At 41.8% G+C, this 15059-nt stretch overlaps 1 protein-coding gene across 1 annotated transcript in view; it reads right to left on the bottom strand.

Annotated features, from left to right (window-relative positions):
* Positions 1 to 4123, bottom strand: part of ITGA9 (integrin subunit alpha 9) — a 205295-nt gene extending 201172 nt beyond the window's left edge. Inside the window, exon 1 of the mRNA XM_039384423.1 lies at positions 3824 to 4123. Within this exon, the coding sequence (XP_039240357.1) occupies positions 3824 to 3990 (167 nt within the window). The 5' untranslated portion in view covers positions 3991 to 4123. The remainder of the gene's footprint in view (positions 1 to 3823) is intronic.
* Positions 4124 to 15059: the final 10936 nt, after the last annotated feature.

The raw sequence follows: 15059 nt of genomic DNA, 5'->3' as shown, positions 1-15059 counted from the left end.
AAAATAAAGTAACGTTTTAAAAAAGAACAATCAAAGATTTCACATTATTAACACTTTTTACTGGGGAAAAAATTGACATTTGTTTCTTTTTAAACTGTCTGGGGTCATTTTTTGGTCATTTTTTGAGTCTTTAGTCGAAGTTTCAAAATTACATCCAGAGAACAGAAGCACTTCAGCTTGTCTCTGCTCCAAATGCAAGTAGCCACCTGGTTCCTCACTCGGCTGAAAATAGCAATGATAGGTAACTGAGTAAACTTGTCAAGATTTACAGCCATAAAAGCCATTTAAGGAAGGAAAAGCAGACATCATCAGAAATACATCAGCAACATCAGCACATCTGTGATAATAAACTTTTTTTGAGATAAAAAAGTGTGGAAAAACACCTTCTAAATGGAACTATCTTTGCAATCAACTATTTCATAAAAGGTCAAAGACACTGACTTGTTCCACTATTGTTGTGGTGGCTGAACACTCATATTCCACTATAATTTCTGCATCAAGGACTGTGTACCAGCTTGACTACTCACATTTATCTGATGTAATATTTCAAACAAAATATTCCCCCCCCATTTCATCCTACAAGAATATTTGGTTCATATAAATCTTGAAGAATCACCAAACTCTGAATCAGTTTACTGAAAACCTGCAAGCCTACAGTAGACAATATAAATATGTGCCTTTGTGGTCTTGGAAAACAAACAGTTGAAACAGGCCTGGCTATTACAGATAGCATTTTCATATGAATCTGTGGCTATATATACGTGCACACACATGTATATACACACAGATATGTACACACATACCAGCACATGGACAGGCTACTGCAAACAACCCAGCTCTCATGATCAGAAGCATGTTAGGTGAGTATCATGTCCTCAAGCAACAAAGAGCAAGAAGCCCCTGAACACTTTCAAATGCTTGAGAGTCAAATGCTTGTTTAATATATTAAACAATATTAGATGGGTAGGGGCCCTATCAGCCGCAGATATGCCTGATCACATTTTTGCAGGCTCATGTAGTGCACAGCTCACTGGGAAAGTCATGAATGCCCAAAATATCAGTCTAAAGTCCATTTAGCTTAACTACTTTCTATTGCAGTGTATAGGTCAAATGGACATGAGAAAACTTAAATCATAGCTCTTCCTTGGGTATATAAATGTTTCAAGAAGAAAAACTGACACACAAAACCAAACAGTAAACCTATTACTTGTAAGAGGAGCTTTATGCTATAATGGGATGAATAGAAAACATTTTTACTACATATTCCCTGTAACTGACTTCAGCCTTTCCCCAGAATATCACAGTTAAAAGAGAAGGGAAAAAAATCGTCTAGTGACTCTACAAGCTAGTTAAGGAAATACATCTACAGCTTTGCAACAGAAACCTGACAAAGCTGAAAAATGTTGAGAGTTCCACTAAGCATTTCCCCCTGCACTTATCTAATACATTGGAATTGTTTATTGTACATTAGTAACCTGCAACTGGGAATTGGTTTAAACTTGAAATCAGAGACTTTATGCTCTGAAAGGATGTATAAGATTCTGTACAGTATAAATATGGTTTTGAAATACTACTATATAATACTGGAGACTTTTATGCCCAGTTGAAGTGGGCATAGATAAAGGCACTTACTAGGGTTCAGCTCTTTAATGTTTTGAATGTCAAGGAAGATTGGCTAGATCTTTTAAGCTTTTCAGAAGAAATATGTTAAACACTCTAAATGTTTATTATGTTGTAGTGTAAAAAAAAATGTGCTTGCAATCAGAATATGCTCATTCAGTACAGGGAGTGGCATCTTCAGAAAACTGGAAGAAGGTTGCATATACTTCTAAGCAAGATTCATTGTTGACCTTTAGGATGCATGCAAACATTAAGAGCACAACTACACATAGCAAATTAGAATCAAGAAGAGTGCAAAAATATGTATCTCCCAAACTTGTTATCCCAGGGTCTGTTGGGAACAAGATTTTGAAGTACCCATAAAGGCAAACTCTCTCGTTCCACAATGAAAAGAGGAGTTTTCCCATCAGTGGTGACAATACCACCCCCAAGATTTCTGACAGTGCTGATGCTGACCATATTAAACTGCTGTTAACCCTTCTGAGTGTTGGGGTTAGCAATTTCTTTATTTAAAAATATTTAATGATCTTAGATGTTTGTTGTTTCGGTTTGTTTTTTTTTTTTTTTTTTTTTTTTTTTCTGGGTGTCATAGCCAAGGCTCCATGAATCACCTCCACTTTCAAAAAACTGAAGTTTGCATAACTGGAGATTTTAATTTCAAACACTAGACTTCTAACAGATCCCTGCCTTCAAATGGATGCCCAACACTTATAGTCCAGCATGTTTCCAAACCAAGTGGGATTTCTGGGAGACTCTCCTTCCTAGTCTATCTCCCCTTCCAAAAAATCACAGCAGCAGGTGCTATCTGAAGATAATTCATATTATCAATCAGAACAATGGACATTTACATAAGGAGCAACAAATTCTATCATTTACATCCCACCATACTGCACTAGATCAGCATTTCATTCACACCTCTGTGAATCCCCAGCAATTTGTGTTGAACACAAGCTGCTTTCAGCCTTTACATCCTTCACTGGTTCCTGACCAAAGTTAAGCATTGCTTTAAACTGAGAGCTTTTCTTCTCCCAGGGTGCTTTTCCTCTACAAAGTCTTCTGATAAGTCCTAAAAATTAATGCTCTGTAAAAGCCACTATGGAGAAAGGCAGAGCATAGAATTACTTGTGAACTAAAGGGTGTGAAAGAAACTCATTTTTAAAGAACTGAACGCCAGAATGAATACATTTATTTATACCACAGTGCACCAAAGTTCCAATATCAATAGCTGAGTCATTGGGCCATATCTAAGTATAAAAGATAAAGACATGCTTTGTGGACATTTATTGGCAGCAATGGCTCCTACTCACATTAGAACTGCACCAGATGACATCAACTAAATCCAATTAAGATAAATCAGTTTTAATTCTAACAAAGAGCCTCTAACCCAGACAAGAGACAGACTATGCTGCAAGGCTCTTTTCAGTCAATAGGAAAACAAGAAGCTTGCCAGTTTCATAATTTTTTGAGATGTAGATAAACTTACTTTTCATCGGTCTTTTTTTTTTTTAAGTTACATAGACATTTCCTCTACTGTGCCTCACGCCAACAGCGGGCACACAAAGGAGACAAACGCCTCTCAATTTGGAAGCGCCTCTCCAGCCTCCGGAAGGATTTTGTCCCTCGCCAGGCTGAGTGCAGGGATATCGACTCCGTCAACGCTGAGCGCGCTGCTCCCGCTGGAGATGATCGGTATTTGAAACCTTTCCCGTTAACACGGCATGACCCATCACATTTTGTATCCCGTGCACTTTCTGTCAGGGCGATGAGCTGCTAAATATTTCCCGCGAGGAAGCGGGACTGCGCACAGCGCGGAGGCATCGGCCAGGGGCAGGCTGGCACTTGAGGACAGTGAGGTCACGATGTCGAGCGCCTGTCGCCAGCTGGAGAAGGGCATCCCGGTGTTAAAACACCTCCAAGCGCGGGGAGACTCTGCTCCCTCTCAGAGGAATCCCTCCCGCTCAAGGGGCGCAGAGCCACGGCGCTGCCCCCACCGCACCCGCACGACGGGGCGGACTGAGCGTAGGGAGGGCCCGCGCAGCCGGGGCGGAGGCGCCCCTTCGCTGCCCGCCCTTGCGAGGGGGACTCGGGTCCCGCCGCCCCGCTGCAGGAGGTGCGACTGCCAGACGGGACGGATGTCCCGGCAGCACTCGCCCGATCGCCTCCCCGCCGCCAGCCCCGGGCACGCAGGGGCCGCACTACTCACCACCGCGTGCTGTCGTGGTAGTGCTGCAGCACCGAGTACCCGAAGAAGGAGCCGTTGGGACCCTGGAAAACCACGGGGCGCCCCACGTCCACGTTGTAGCAGCGCACCAGGGCCACCCACAGCAGCGGCCACAGCACTCGCACTCCGCGCCGTCGCGCTGCCGGCATCCTGCGAGCCCCGAAGCAGCCCGTACAGGCGCCTCTAAGCGACGAGCCCCAACCCGCCAAGCCCGCACTGCCCCCGACGACGACTCCAAGCTGGCGCGGCGCTTTCCTGCCCGCCCCGCGTCTCCGCCCGGCCCGGCCCCGCCGCGTCCCGCAGGGACTGCGCGCCCCGCCCGCCTCGCGCCCCCTGGCGGCCCCTGCGGAACCCGCCGCGCCGCTCCCGGGACCACCGCCCCTCGGCTCCGAAACGCACCATCCTCGGCTCTGCCACTCGGCTCCTCCCGCGCAGCGCCCCACTGGCACCGCTCAGCGTCCCTCACTTCCACGAAACTCTCTTTCAGCTGAGGCTTTCTCTCTTTTTTCCACCCGCTCCTGTTCTCGCTGGTCGGCCCGCTCCCCTGGTCGGCCTCTAGAAGGAGAAGAGGGAAGTAACAGCTGAGGGCAGAAAGAGATGTTGGAGGAATCAGTCCTGCCTCCCGTCATTAGTTTGAGGCTATCAGCCCTGCTTGAATTTGGCACGCGGAGAGGGACGCTTCATGGCAGGTGTCAGAAGAAAGATCTGACTGACATCATGCCGCACGGGAGATTTTTCTGGGGAAAAGGGAAACCATGAGGAGAGGCAGTGTCTTTTTTCAGGGCAATAGTAATGAAAATACTTCGGGGAAAAAATCAGACCTGTGTTTTCTGGCATAAGTACTTCGGGTCTGAAAAAGAAGCAGCAACCTTTGTGGCTAAGTAAAAGCTGAAAATAATTGCTCTAATACTTTAATATGACTGAGAGCAAAAATGATCAGTCAAATATATAATAAAAGATGAGCCAAAGCGAAGGAAAGAAGATAGTCTATTCCAAAGAATAAGAGAAGGGTGATCATCACCCAGAAGGAGAAGGGGAGAGGAGTTATGTGCTAGAAAACCCTGGGCCCACAAAGCCCATCCTTTTAACGAAGTAAAAAGCAATACATTTTAGTGCTCATGATTCAGAAGAGATCGTGGTTAGATTCTTGTTAAGGATCAAGCCCAGAATCTCAGAGAAGAAATACTCTCTCAGCAGTGACTTTAATTTGTTGTTGTTAGTGTTGACTCTAGCTGTTTAATTCCATGTACACCCCTCATCCATGAGGAGGTGCATCAGGAGAAGCAGAGTAAATCCTGGGAACAGAGGGGCCAGGAAGTCTGATGCAAAAGGAGCTGCTTCTTCTGGCAGGCCACTGGAGATCAGCAAGCAAGTCCAGTACTTATTGCATATGCACATGATGGTTCATGGGGAATTTACTTGTGATGACAAGAGCATCTCCAGGGAAGACTGCTGGATGTTGGGGCTGTTGGAAAGCTGGCATGGGAAAACACTCTTGCAGGTCGAATTTTCTTTCAGTGAAGGAAGCTCTTGGTGAAAGTGTAATCATTTTCTGCAAAGGGTTTGCACCACAACTTGTGTTCAGCGAAGAAGGAATTTTGTGGTAAACTGTTTCATGGTGTCTACATGGCTCTTTCAAAAGTGTAGCCTGTTTTTGTTAGGGAGCATCCTCATCAGGAAAAAGATTGATCGCAATTATTGCCCTTGAACACCACCCTCAGAGCAAGTACTCTGGTGCCACAGGTATCTGTTGCTATTTAGAAACTGCCATTTTTGATGTTGATTATGATGCCAGAAAGTAGACATTAGCATAGGAATATTCCAGGGACAGGTTAAATAGAGAAGTAATAACTACAGAATTTGGTGGTGAAAAAAAAAAAAAGATCAGTGAAGGAAGGGATTTCCAGTCATCAAGGTGTTTTATATTGGCTGTGTAAAGCCTAGTGGTATAATTATTTAGTGTTCTTGTTCAAGGTGGCTTATAAAAAGGTTGGAGTAGTGCGAGTCTTCTCTTCTTCATCTAGGTATGACCAAGATTATGGAGAAGTGAAAATTTTCTAGTTTTAAAGTTAAGTGGCACAGTGGTCAATATCAAATAAAAAGGAAGAGTCACTTTATCAGTAACTTCAGCCTTCAGTGTGTGATTAAACTGCAAGAACTGATTTGCTCATTAAGCACCAAGTGAAAACAATGGGGCATTTACATTGTATTAGCAGGGAGATTTATAACATTTAATAAAAAGATTTTCATGGGGGTTTTATAACTGTGCAATCAACATGGATAAAAGTAATTTGATTTAGGCAGAAAGTCAATATGCCATGATTAAGGAAATTCCACAGATGACATTCAATCTCATTAGCACTACAGAGTCAAATCTCTGCCTTTTGAAGCAAGGAAGTCATGGGGCTTTTCAATTAATTACCTGGGCACTGAGCGATGCTCAGGCAGCTCTCCAACAAAGTTAATGTGGGATGACATGCTGGAGAGAGCAATAGGTTCATCCACCTCCAGGGGAAGGAGGAAAGCAAAGCAGCTAGAGGAGGTGAATGGAACACTTGTCTCTCATGCTGTAGAGTGCTCTTGGGATTACTTATTTCAACTAGAAGTGATATATATGAAATTGTGTCAGTCCACAAAAATTTCAGCTCTCCATTCTTGGCAAAGAAGATTATCCAGGGAAAGGCCAGGAACACAGTACTTCCATCCTTTTCTTTCTTTTACTGCACATCCAAATACCGAAGTCATCTCATGTTAAATCTAACAGGAATTTTGTCAGTCCAAACAGAAATAGAAACTGCCTGTCTCAATGGCGTAAGTTTAGCTGATAAAATTCTGGCATGCCATTTATGAAAGCAATGGGAAGCATCCAGTGCAGCAACAAGGGTAATAATAATGTACAGTTAAATGAATATGGCAAAACTAAGGGCTGAGAACATGGGATAATACATTAAATTGTATGCCAACCCTTCGTGAAAGAACCGTCAGAACAGGAATCACTATAATCTGTACTTCTATATCCCTTTTCTCGCTGCATGAACCTTGAAGTTTGTATCATCTAGGGAGCCTCCATACCTGCACCATAGGGCTAATTTGTACTTAACACCCACCTATATTAATTGAACACTGTATTTTGGCAGGGCTCAGCCTCCAGATTAGTTTTTAAATTAGAAAAGTTATCTGTATATTGAGAATTTTCAGTGAAATAGCACTCTTAACAATACTTTTTAATTAATAGTAGAGCTCAGGGAAAAAAAAGTCCAATACAATAATGTTCTGACCGTGGAAAGAAAAAGAAAACAAATGCACCATGTTTGCATTTCTTAAAGATTCAGCTGTGTACAGACGGGGTTCCTCAAGACTTAGCGTTAACAGATAAACTGCCCTCTTGGAGGCTTCCCCTGCCAAAATGCCACTTCAGAGACGATTCATATATGTGTGTGTGTGTGTATAAATATATATATAAAATATAAATTTGTTCCTATACTGCACATTGTGAATTCAATATTGTTTTCCTTATTTTTACCAATACCTTACTTAATCTGAAGACCCTGCTTATCATTTGCCTTTCCTTGCATTTGTATCAAATGCAGTGCTGTGATTGAGGTTTAACCATCTGTTTTAATCCAGTTTATATCCACACGTAACTGCATTTTCACTTCCCACAGGCACCCACAACTTACAAGTACAGTTGCTGTAAGCTTATTTGATCATCTTTTTTGAGCCCCATTTGTTTGGGTGCAGATTTCTCTACCTATCCCCCAGCTCCCTCCTGCTTGCTCTTAGCCACAGCTGGGGAGAGGATGTGTTCCTGTGTGGGGCCAGGGCAACACCCCCTTCTCCTGCCCTGGCATCCATCAGCAGGAACGTGCTAACAAAGCAAAGGCATCTCATGATCTCAGTAATAAAGGCTGCTGCCTCTCCCCATCGTTATTCATACGTTTATGTCAGTACATGCTCAGTAGTAAGAATGTTTTAACTGAACTTGGGTTAAAGGTTTCCCATTGCATTGGTGAGACTTGCTGATTCTTCGTGTGCATTCTCTGTATTTCTCTGACAAGTGCTCGATACAAGGAGATCAGTAATTCTGTTTGTAAATCAGGTCCTAATGATAATACTGCAGTTTCTTTTCAGTCAGTTCCCACAGAACTCTGTGATGTAACTCACCTTCAGACTCAGCTGTAAGAAGCTCAGGAGACCAAACTTCTTTAGTCTTTCAGTGGATGAGATGTTTTCCAGACATTTTTTTGTAGCTCTTCTTGAGCATCCTCTTCAATTCCTCTTCCACTGTGGCTTCATTCTAAAAATAGATTATGGTTGCTTGCCCCATTGATGGAGAAATAAAAGCACTGCCACCTTTCATTGCAGCGCAAGGAGAATGGGAAAAACTTCTCCTCTTTCCTCATTTCTTTTCAAGCCCTCATCACCGCTGAAACTGTCAGAGAGAGGGATGTTCCTTTGTAACGAATGCACAAAAGGAGTAACTCTAATATACCAAAGTATTTATATATATGTACATACATAAAATACAATAAATATAACATCTTTTGGATAAAGAGGAAAATCCCCATATTCACTTGCCTACCAGATGGCAGGAAATGGCTGAATGGACAGAACAGAGCTCTGTCCCTGGCAATTACTAAGCCACACTGAAAGAAGCTGACTACATTTCAACTTGTACCATTTCAGCCTGTGAGACATCAAATCACTTGCAGCATCTAGACTTAAGAGGCAAAATCTAGACTGCTATTTGTCATGGTACAAACTACACCTTTTTACCTTATTCCCATTAAATTAAGGAGATGTTGCCCTCAATTTCTGCACCAAATGCAAGATGAATTAATTTTGCTAGGTAACATGTTCAGGTTGAGTTCCCACTGAAAAACTGAATGAGGTGACTACACTGATCTCCTCACATAATACACACATTTAATTCCTATTGGTCTGTTCTTGCATTTTTCTGTAGCTACTTCTCCAGTTGGAGTAAATAGGAAAGAAGGAAAATTATTCTCTTGCTGGTACTGTTATTTGCTATTGTTAGCTCTTCAATCTGCCTCTTACCTTTTTCATACAGCTATACTAGTGTTTTCCAAGCAGATTGAGAATCTTAGAAGTTTTATGTGGGTGGAAGACAGAATCACAGAATCAATTAGGTTTGAAAAGACCTCTGAGATCATTGAGTCCAACCTATGACTGATCACCACTACGTTAGCTAGACCCTGGTACTAAGTGCAACATTCTGTCTTTCCTTAAATACCTCCAGGGACAGTGACTCCACCACCTCCATGTGCAGTATCTAATCACCCTTTATGTGACAAATTTCTTCCTAATGTCCAACCTAAGCCTCCCCTGGTGCAGTTTAAGACTCTGTCTTCTTGTCCTGAAAAGAGGCTGACCCCCACCTGGCTACAACCTCCTTCAGATAGTTGTAGAGAGCAATATAGTCACCCCTGAGCTTCCTCCTCTCCAGGCTAAACAACCCCAGCTCCATCAGCTGCTCCTCATAGCCCTTGTGCTCCAGACCCTTCACCAGCTTCGTTGCCCTTCTCTGGACTTGCTCCAGCACCTCAATGTCTTTCCTGAATTGAGGGGCCCAGAACTGGACACAGCACTCAAGGTGAAGCCCCACCTACACCAAGTACAATGGAAAAATCACTTCCCTGGTTCTGCTGGCCACACTATTACTGATACACATCATGATGCCATTGGTCCTCTTGGCCATCTGGGCACACTGCTGGCTCATGTTCAACTGGCTGTCAACCAGTACTCCCAGGTCCTTTTCCACTGGGCAGCTTTCCAGCCACTCTGCCCCCAGCCTGTTGCACTACACAGAGTTGTTGTGGCAAAAGTGCAGGACCCGGCACTTGGTCTTGTTGAACCTCATGCCGTTGGTCTCAGTCCATCTACCCATCCTGTCCTGATCCCTCTGCAGATACTTTCTATCCTCCAGCAGATCAACACACTGACCCAACTTGGTGTTGTCCACGAATTTGCTGATGGTAGTAGACTCAACCCCCCCATCCAGATCGCCAACAAAGATACTAAACAGGACTAGGACCAACACTGATCCCTGGGGGATACCACTACTGACTAGATGAGCCGATGCGAATTGTAGGAGATACAGAAGCTGATGACTTAATCAAAAATCACCTTTTCATAACAATAGCTAAAAGAATAAAGTGGAAAGCCAGAATTTTCAGAGCCTCATGTTACAAAATCAATTGTCCCCTCTTAGGTGTTTAAGGGATTTCTTTTCTGAAATGGTACTGTTTCATCAGCAATCCAGATTGTTTAGTGATCCAACCATTGTTCTATCCCCTTTAAAACTATGCATTAACATTGCACTTAAAACATTTGACCTGGTTCAGTACTGGGGTTTATTTCAGCCTGATTTATGGTCAATTTGTGCCCAAATGAAAATGCATCATATAATGTAAAACATTTATCATATGCTGGATACCAGTAACTGAAGAAATTCATCTGAGCCAAATAAAAAAAAAAAAATCCATCAGGTAAATTTTTCTTATCTGATGGATTATCCTTTTTTTTTGTCTGTCTTTGTCTGCATTTTCATACTCATGTAACAGACATCTACTCAGCAGCCTCTATTCAACTACAGTATGTGCTTCATTAAATACATGCTTAAATATGAGAGCATGCTTGTACTTTATTGACCTAAGGGGAACTGAATGGCAGACCTGAAGCCAAGCATGTGTTTGGAGTGAACTGGGTTTCAGGCTACCTTTTGTACTTCTAACAGTAAATAGTAATCATATTTTGCACCTCTCATTTTCTGACAGCTGTCATACATTTGTTTTCATGTGGTCAGAAATACACTCCTGCTGTACATATTCATATACTACATATTTAAAAATGTACACACACATTGCAAGTCACAAACACAGACTTCTTTCAAATTGCTTTTTCTTCACTAGCGTTGGTCTCACTAGTAGGGTTGTCACTACACATTTTTATTTCATACTGACAACAGTGAGATGGTGCTCAGTCACTCAAACCAAACCTTATTACCACAGCCCAGGGATCAATGGATTTTTCAACCCTTTTATCACTTTATCACAGCTTTTATCACCATTAACAATAGGAGACACAACTGGCAATATACTGTAGTCAAATCCTCTATGTGGTATTTCTTCTGTTATATTCATGCTATAAGAAAGACCAGTGGATAAGAATGTGTAAATCCAAAAAAAAAGCCACATGCAACACATCTCAGGTAGTTACCCCTAAAATAGCTACACCAGCCCCCTGAGGCCTCTCTTAAGCAAAATGATGATGAAGTTTGGGTTTTTTTCATCTCCACTGACAGATGCCCAACAGGACCACTGTGAGGGGAGACAGGTTATCAAGATACAAGAGCTATGGTTAAGGAAAAGTCAAGCTCCACCAGTGGACAATTTAGAGCACCCAAAGCTAGGCTTTCAAGAATGATCAAGAGATAAAACCTCTGACTCATCTGTGACTACACAGAAACTCCAGAAATACTAACCGCCCTACACCAAAGCTAGCCTCTGCAGTACCTCCTAAATGATCACTGAAATGTAACCAAATATATGATAGCCTTAAAACATAACTCATGGATATCCCCATACTTAAGAAGGTTGATATGCTCTTAATTGAACTTGCTTCTAGCATGGTCTCAGTCTCACCTAACTTAATATTTCTTGGCTATCTACTGAGCTGAATTTTAAACTCAGACTAGATGGGACTGTTGAATGAACCATGCAATTTGGAGAAAAACATAACACTGGCTTTCAATAGATATTGGTCCAGGCTATAGCTCTTCTCCATGATCTTTTTAATAACCTCATGGGTATTATAAGTAATGGAGATGAATGCTGAAATTGTGACTTTTCATAAGAGAGCTGTTTTTCCTAGAAGACTACCTCTTTACTGCTAACCCTGGGACTTCTGGGAAAAATGCTGAGCTACCTGGAGAAATACATCAAAGAGAAATGATAAATCAAATTCCCCTACCAATTATTGTCCTTTGTCTGGGACCAGGAGGAGATTAGATCTGCCAAAAACCTGCAGTTTCTATATCAACCGCAGGCTGACAAGAATTCGTGTACTTGAGACATAGAGGCACAATGGATCCTTATGACAGTTTTTGTAAGTAGCTGAGCCCTATACTCGGTCAGTATCCAAGTTACAAGCCAACAGCAGCTCTTCTCCCTTCTTCTAGAAGATCCCCAGGACAATGGGGCACTCTTCTAAGGAGAACCAACATGCTGCAGTGTTTCAGTGAAGAGAATAAATTACAAATGAGATTTTGAAAACATCCGCTCCCATACAAAAATCCCACTGTTTTCAACCTGCACATTTTAAGTGCTAAGCACAGCTACAACCTATCACTCCCCAAGGCAGGGAAAGCCATGCTGCAGTCTATATTTCAGCAACACTGTCACAGCAGCTTATGAAACTGCTGCTTTATAGACAGCTAATCCTTCCTACTAGCTGCACTGTGGTAAAACTTAAATAACCAGCTGATGATGAGATACACAAAACAAATACAGTATTATAAACCATGTACTATCCTGTTTTCAAAAACAGAGTTTTACATCTGAGTGGAATTAACTAAGCAAAAATGATACCAGTTTACATGTCGTTAAATTTACGTGTCTTAGTTTTCTATAAAATTACAGCTTAAGACAAAGATATTACATATTTGATTATATAATTAGATAGATAGACGGACAGACAGATAGATGGAGGTCCTTTTCAACAGCGTGGACATAACCCACAGAAAGTCAGGGAGGACTTTCCAGAAGCTTTAATGGAGCTGGACTATTCAGAACTTTTAAGCCAAACACAAGTGGATTTTGTTTCATTTTCCTCATTTGACTACATCAAAAGAAAAATCACAAGTGGGAAACACATAGTAGATATGAGAAAGTAATGGAATACTCACCACTTGGTGGATCCTGTGATCCACCATTTTTCCATACGATATTAAATCTCATTTATACACTGAAGTAGTGTCTCTACTTTCCTATTTAGCCTCTGTTTTAAAATCTATAAGGCTGAGATCCTAGTGGTCTCACAAGCTTTGGCCACTTGTTGAAAGGTCCAGTTTACAGCACAGTTTTCAAACATTTTGTCTGGCATTCTTGGCACATCTGCTTTCTATTATTCAGCCACTCAATGTTTATTATTCCACATTCTATCATACAGTCCTTGTGTGAAAAGTTCATGTGAACAATAGCCTACTTATCATCTTTAAGAGATCCAAACCTGTTCACACGCAGAAAAGGCACTTCCTACAGTTGTGTGTGTGAGCACTAAAAGCTTGAGCCCTTAACCAAATAATCTGGGATTCTCTGCAACCCAGTTATTCCTAAATTCTCAACTATGTTGAGAATTGTTATTGTGTACTATACATATACAGGAGTTCAGAGAAGTAAACTGTGGGACTCCATAGGACTTGTTATTGGCATGAGATATGTCAGAAGCAGTATAGTTCTCCAGGTTAATAATGTGAAAAAAACTGAATTTCAGCATTCAGATAGCAAGAAGGATGTTGTGTCGATGCCACTAATTAAAAAACTGCAAACAAGAAAAAAGAAAAAAAGCCAAACAAAACAAACCCCTCAAACCCCCCACCCTCTAGGACAGAAGTTTTGGCAGGTATAATTCAATCTAAATCAGTGGAATTAAGGCAAAGAATTTGCAATCCCCAGAGTGATATTCGCTACAAATAATGTAAACAGAGAAGCACAGCAGTTGCAATAACACAGCAGGCTCTCTTGTTTAGGAACAACATTATTCACACACCTCAGTGACTGACTCTGTTATAAGAGAGATTCTGGGAAGAATCTGACAGGAATTTGATGCCCCTCTCATACCATAGACCAGCAAGAAAATAGGACAAATTTGGAGATCAATGTGACAGTTCTGCGGTTCACTCGCTGATTTCTAATAAGTTGCTTACAGTATCACTCTATTAAAACAAAGTTACATAGTCCTGAACAGACCATGTGGCACTAGCAATGTAAGAAAAATCTTGGGATGTCTTTTAAAATGGAGACAGTGACTGTCAAGCCCAAGCTGTGAGACTGGGGTTTTGGTAGAGGTTCCTCCATCAAAAATAAATAGTCCAAGCTCAGCTACAACTCCAATTTCACAGGAAAGCAGAACCTTTGGAAAAAATTAAGAGTATGTTATGCTTCCCACCCTCCTGGTGAGTGCTTGGAGACCTGTGTGCTCCAGGTGAAAGCAAGCCATGCTTCTGTCCTCAGCAACGTCATCAAAAAAACTGGAACCAGCCTGGTTGGGCTGGTCACAGTGCACATGAAATCAGGTGAGATGCTAATTATCCTGTCTTCTCAGACACACGATAAATCAGTCCAGGCATCCCAGTGCAAAACATTAAACAAACTATGCTCACAATTAGTTGACAGTAGCAGTGACATAGGAGATATTCTGCATTTATTTGATTCCCTAAGTATAGTATGTTATTATTGCAGCCAGAAAAGTCTTTCTGAAAACCAACAGGATCCTGCTGAAGGATGTCTACAATACAGAAATTAACTTCTATTTTTAGTCAGTATTAGAGCTTATCTAAAGTAAATGTTAATTCCAGCTTCCCTATAGTCAACAACCCTCCTAGAAATACACTCTTATTCTCAACCTAAAAATAAGCTGTTGATTTCATGCATTTGCTTCTTATGTTCAGTCTTCCCCCATTATATAAAGGAATCAAGACACCCATGCTGTCTAGCAGCTCATTGAAAGTCACCCCTCATCTTCTGCCAGTTTAAAAACCTATTTCAAAAGAGACCCTAATGCACAAGCACCTGAAAGGTTCAGTGAAGACAAACTAAATAAAGTGTTTAACAAATAACTGGACATAAAAGAGGAGCTGAAGAGATTGCCTGTACAATGCAAGGTTGGCTGTTGCCCAGCAGCTCTCTGGTCTGCAGTGCTCTTGCTTAGAGGAAGCTGCTGGCTCTGCCAAGACTTCTAGCTTGCCCTGCTGCTTTATTGAGATGTCCACATGCACCCAGTCAGAAGGCGCAAGGTCAAATTTAGCTTTCCAAGCAGAGAGGCTCTCTCTAATCATCTTTCTAAAAAAAAGGTTTCATATCACTACAAATAACTGAGGCACTATATCTGCCTATGCTTAAAAACCTAAACATAGCAGGTCCTATGTATGGCCATGAGCAGCACACTACAAAGCAATCATGTCTCCTTGGAAGACCTA

This window comes from Pipra filicauda, unplaced genomic scaffold (genome assembly GCF_003945595.2).
Source record: "Pipra filicauda isolate LSUMZ 115617 unplaced genomic scaffold, ASM394559v2 scaffold353_size752799_pilon, whole genome shotgun sequence".
Classification (NCBI taxonomy): domain Eukaryota; kingdom Metazoa; phylum Chordata; class Aves; order Passeriformes; family Pipridae; genus Pipra; species Pipra filicauda.
Note: the sequence above shows the minus strand (reverse complement) of the source record. Positions and strands in the feature narration are given on the sequence as shown.